This window comes from Penaeus japonicus, unplaced genomic scaffold (assembly GCF_977035675.1).
Source record: "Penaeus japonicus unplaced genomic scaffold, GWHDUDI00000001_assembly GWHDUDI00000009, whole genome shotgun sequence".
Lineage (NCBI taxonomy): Eukaryota > Metazoa > Arthropoda > Malacostraca > Decapoda > Penaeidae > Penaeus > Penaeus japonicus.
The window spans coordinates 22,290,701-22,295,700 of record NW_028234411.1 but is presented as its reverse complement, the minus strand read 5'-3'; the positions used below and the strand labels follow the sequence as shown (position 1 = coordinate 22,295,700).

Below are 5,000 nucleotides of genomic sequence, written 5' to 3'. Positions count from 1 at the left end.
TTCTATAAATGGTGATCACTTGCAATAATATAAACAAGTTAACAAAGTAAACAATATCAAATAAAAACTTAGGAAGAATATCTAACAGAAGACTTTAAATTCTTACGATTCCTCAAAGTCACTATCATCGTCTTCCTCGTCATCTTCTTCCTCCTCCTCCTCCTCCTCCTCCTCTTCCTCACTGTTCGGTACATGATCATCATCCTCCTCACCAACTTCCCCATCATCAGAGGAGATGTTCAAGTTCATGTAACCCTTCTTGAAGACTTTAGGACCCTGATTATGAGCAGAGAAAAATTAAGATTAAAAATCAAATGGGTATGATAATTTTCAAGCTCTATTCTACCTACAAAAATAATTTTGGACTACAAAATTAGTTATTATATGAGTGTCTTCACATGTCATAAATGCCTTTTTTTTTTTCTTTTTAAATCCTCAAGTCCTACCTACCATAATCATGGAAGAATTCAGGTAAGTGACCAGTCCTATCCACCATAATTGTGGAATGCCAATCAAAAACTGGCAAGATCTTTTCCCACATTTATTCATTATGACTGAAACGTATGGAATGTCTACTAATATTTCTAGTACTGTTTGGCAAGTTTCCTCAAACCACACCTACTACATCAGCCCCTTCCCTCCATGCCCTTATTAGGTCCTTCTCTCCTGCAGCCTTAATTGTACACTGCCTCATGGTTTATTTATTGTCTTTCTATTATTCATACAACTGCATGAATATTTCATTATTTTCTATTGAAGAAATATGTTCTTTTTCTTACATAATTTGTACAATATCTGAATATACCATATGCTGATGTTCTATAGGCATGAGGGTTTTTCTTATTTTCCTTCATGTTTGAGGGGTAATTAACAATCATTTCCACTATGAGTTACAACTCAGATTTTTCATCTTAACCCGTTCCCGACGGGGCCAATCCGGCTTAAATAGACCAAAATTCCGGGACTCTTGAACGCATAAGCCTAACGCGTCGGGATTCTCGGCCACACTGGCCGCGAGCCACCGCCCCGGGCTGAACAAAGTAACGCGTCCCCATCATGTAGCCCAAAAACCACTAGACGTGTTATCTTGTCATCCGTCGTTAACGGGTTAAGAAGCTTTACTTTGCAGTCTGTATTGGATATATGGCAATGATTTTTTTTTCTGGTATGTAAACTCAAAATTTTGAAATGCCAAAGACCATAATTAGCTTTGGTGAAACTGGGTGAAACTCCAAATGATTCCTTGTAATACCTAACTATAGGATTGGCAAAAACCAAGATCAAGACAGCGCTGACATAATTCCCTTACCTTCTTTCCCGATTCCTCCTCTTCATCGTTGTTTTCTTCTTCCTCCTCCTGCTGCTCCTGCTCTTTTTCTTCTGCTTTTTTCTTCTTTTTCTCTTCATATTTCTTTCTTCTCTTTTCATCTTCTTCTGCATCTTCCTTTTCTTCTTCTAAAAAAAGGAGAATGGACAAATAAGCAAGTTAATTACCATTAAATGATCTTAAAACTGAAAATATACAAAAATAGCAGCATTAACCCATTGAGAATGGGTGTCATGACATACAAGTCGTACGAGTTTTGGTCCTGACAGCGGGCAACTTGACATCGATGACGCGCGAGTTTCTGGCTAGAATATGGCTGTCATCTCGTATATGACGCTCTGGGAGAGTCGCGCAATGGTTTGTTCACCTGCTTTCAGTCGTATTTTTATTCTCTGCCTGATGATGGTAATTATTACTATAATTACCCTACTTCTCACGGAATACATGTAATATAAAATCAGAAGCATAGATAGTAGTAAAAGCTATCCTATAAAATATGATGGTGCTTCCTTTTACCTTGTTTTCGGTTCATCAATATGGCTTGGGTCAATTACATATCATTACTATGATTACACTATTAGCTGTGAATGACTTATAGTATAAAATGACAAACACAGATGGCACTAACGTGTTTCATAGAAAACTGATGCTGTCAGCCGCTAATGACTTATAGTATAAAAGGACAAACACAGATGGCACTAACGTGTTTCATAGAAAACTGACTTTTTTTCGTTATTGTTTGCTTTCTTCAAAGATGGTGTTGAGGGTCAGTTGTAGATGTAATGACCTGATTCGTCGAGGGCATCTGAGGGCAAACGGCATGACCTGATTGGTCAAGATTTTTGTACAAATAGGCGGAATTTGACCCGGTAATTCATTCTGCCTGATCGCCTCCCTCGAAATGGCTCCTCGACGCTCCAGCTCTCGCTCCTGCACTCGCTCTCGCTCCATCGCTGCTGCTGACGACGCGGTCGCGTCCACCTCGACCGCTCATCCTCCCCAGGATTATGCAGGTACCATCTATGATCACTCATCTGATGACAGTGATCTCGATGAATACCTGCGGCTCGGAGTTGGATTATGTCTCGCAGTTCGAGACGTCCATCGACTCCGACGGGCCGCTGTCCAACGTTGAACAACGAGCTTGGACGCGGAACGCCCCTGGACAACCTCGGTTCATGTGGCGAAGGAAGGAGAATGTTCCGAAGAGGTTTGGATTCTCAGGTAGTCCTGGGGTCAAGGCAGACCTGGACGGAGAATCCTCTCCCTTCGACATTTACTCCGAATTCGTCAGACCAGAAATCGTTGACCATCTTGTCCAGGAAACTAACCGGTAAGCTACCTTCTTTTTCATAGTTTGTGAAACTTTATAAGTACACTGAAAACATTCTTTCCATTCCTCCTACGAAAACAAAGTTTATAACTTCATTTTTTTCTCTCCTCCTCAGCGACCAGCAACCACCGCCTCCTCGTACATGTGGAGGTGGAAGGACACTTCTCGGGCAGAGCTGAACGCTTATTTTGGACTTCGGTTCCTGATGAGCGTGGTTCACCTGCCCGACATGAAGATGTACTGGTCGCAGGACCCTCTCTGCAACGTGCCTGTGTTTTCAGACTCTGTGCCGCGAGATAATTTCTTTCAACTGACTGCCAACCTCCACGCAGCGGACAACAGCGGGAACCATCCTGCTGAAGACTGATGCACTATCTCAGCAGTTCTCGTTGGTCTACGTTCCTTCTCAGAAGGTCACCATCGACGAGAGCCACTGGAGGTTCCGAGGGCGTTTTTGTAGCATCATCTTCAACCAGACGAAGCGAGCACGCTTTGGAGTGAAGGTGTACAAGCTGTGCATCAGCGATGGCTGCATGGAGGGCTACACGAGCGCCTTCAGAATCTACGCAGGCATGGACAAAGGTGAACTCCCGGCTTCGACTAAGGCCGTTATCAACTTGATGGACGCCGCGGACCTCTTCGGGAAGGGGTACGAGTTGTATACCGACAACTGGTATACTTCTCCGACCCTCTTCCACCATCTGCAGAGTCGGCATACGAATGCGATTGGAACCGTACGCGCCAGTCGCAAGTTTATGCCGAAGGATCGGCAGACGAAGAAACGCGGTGATGTGGACTTTCACAGCTCGCCGACGGGTATGTTGTGCCTGCAGTGGTGCGACAAGAAGTCCGTCTTGATGCTGTCGACGGTTCACACTTCTTCCGGATCGATACGTCCCAGCGTGGGGTTGTGCATACGAAACCCCGGGTAGTGGTCGACTACAACGTTGGGATGAAGGGGGTAGACCTGAGTGACCAGCTAGCTCAGTCCTACCCGACCGTCCGGTAGTCCATCAGGTGGTACAAGGTGCTGTTCAACCTTCTTGATATGGCTGTGGTCAACACCTTCTGTGTGCACTAGGCACTCGGGGGGAGGATGACCCAGCTGGACTTCAAGTTGGAGCTCGTCCGTGAAATGATGAAGGAGTTCACAGCAGAGAGGGATAGTGTCCAGAGTCATGGGCGTCCCGCCCTGACGGAGCAGCGATTGCAAGGAGCAACGAGCCATTACGCGATTGAATCGCCAGGGAGGCGATAAAGGCGCTGCAGGCAGTGCAGCAAGTGGGGGAAGAGGAAGGCCACCAGGAACATGTGCCACGGCTGTGGTGTCGCACTCTGCCCATACGAGTGCTTTAGGCTGTGGCACACGCAGCTGTAAGTTCTGGTGGCCTTCCTCCCCATTGTATATAATGTACATATATATTGGTTTTTCGGCAATAAAAAAAAACAACAACAACAACTTGGTATGTGTCCTCCTCCCATGAAACTATACTTTTCATACTAAACTGAACAGACGAGATTATATGGACTCTATAATACAATTTCAATCATTTACAACATTGCTAAAGCCTGCCTAATGGTTTATATGTGGCACTCTGCCCATACGAGTGATTTCTGCTGAGGTATACGCAGTTCTGGCGGCCTTCCTATTCATTGTAAATAACTTGTATATACTTGTATATGAACAGAGCTCATAGCAACAGACGTATATTATTTGTTTTGGCGAAAAACATCAATGCAAAAAACTTGATTTTTGGCTTCCCTTGAAACTATAATGACATTACTTTACGGAGTATATACAATATAACAATGTTATATGATCTCCATACTGCAATTTCAATTAATCAAAACATTGACAAAGCCTGTTACATCGTTTATATAAGACTAGAAACATGGCAAAACACTCAAAAAACGACCTACACAAAAATGGTTATATTGTAACAAAGAGAGGCTGGAAGAAAGCGAGAAAGGTGGCTCACTCGTATGTAAGCCCCGGCTGGCGGGCCGCGGGCTGCGCGCCGTTTACTCCGCCCCGTCTAGGCGGCCAGACACAGGAAATGTGACCCGTCCGCAATGGGTTAATTAATTTTACTAAAAGCAATATATAAAACATTGTAACATTTCTCAATAATGCCAAGTCTAGTAATTAGATACAGAACAAAACAAATACATTTTTCAAGCAGGTCTATAGTCACTTACCATCCTCCTCCTCCTCTTCTGCTTCCTCATCACTGCTCATGAGGATCTGCTTCTTCATCTTCTCATTGAGACTTATCCCACCTTCCTTCCCCTTCTTCTTGCCTGCATCTGGCTCCTCCTCCTCCTCTTCTTCTTCCTCTT

At 44.1% G+C, this 5,000-nt stretch overlaps 1 protein-coding gene across 1 annotated transcript in view; it reads right to left on the bottom strand.

Annotated features, from left to right (window-relative positions):
* The window catches only part of LOC122261586 (uncharacterized), a gene marked incomplete in the record, with an annotated part of 58,230 nt that overhangs the window by 32,676 nt on the left and 20,554 nt on the right, over positions 1-5,000 (bottom strand). The window contains 3 exon segments of the mRNA XM_086539840.1: positions 107-276; positions 1,310-1,455; positions 4,860-5,000. The exon segment at positions 4,860-5,000 is cut by the window's right edge and continues 218 nt beyond it. Of these exon segments, the coding sequence (XP_086395966.1) occupies positions 107-276; positions 1,310-1,455; positions 4,860-5,000 (457 nt within the window).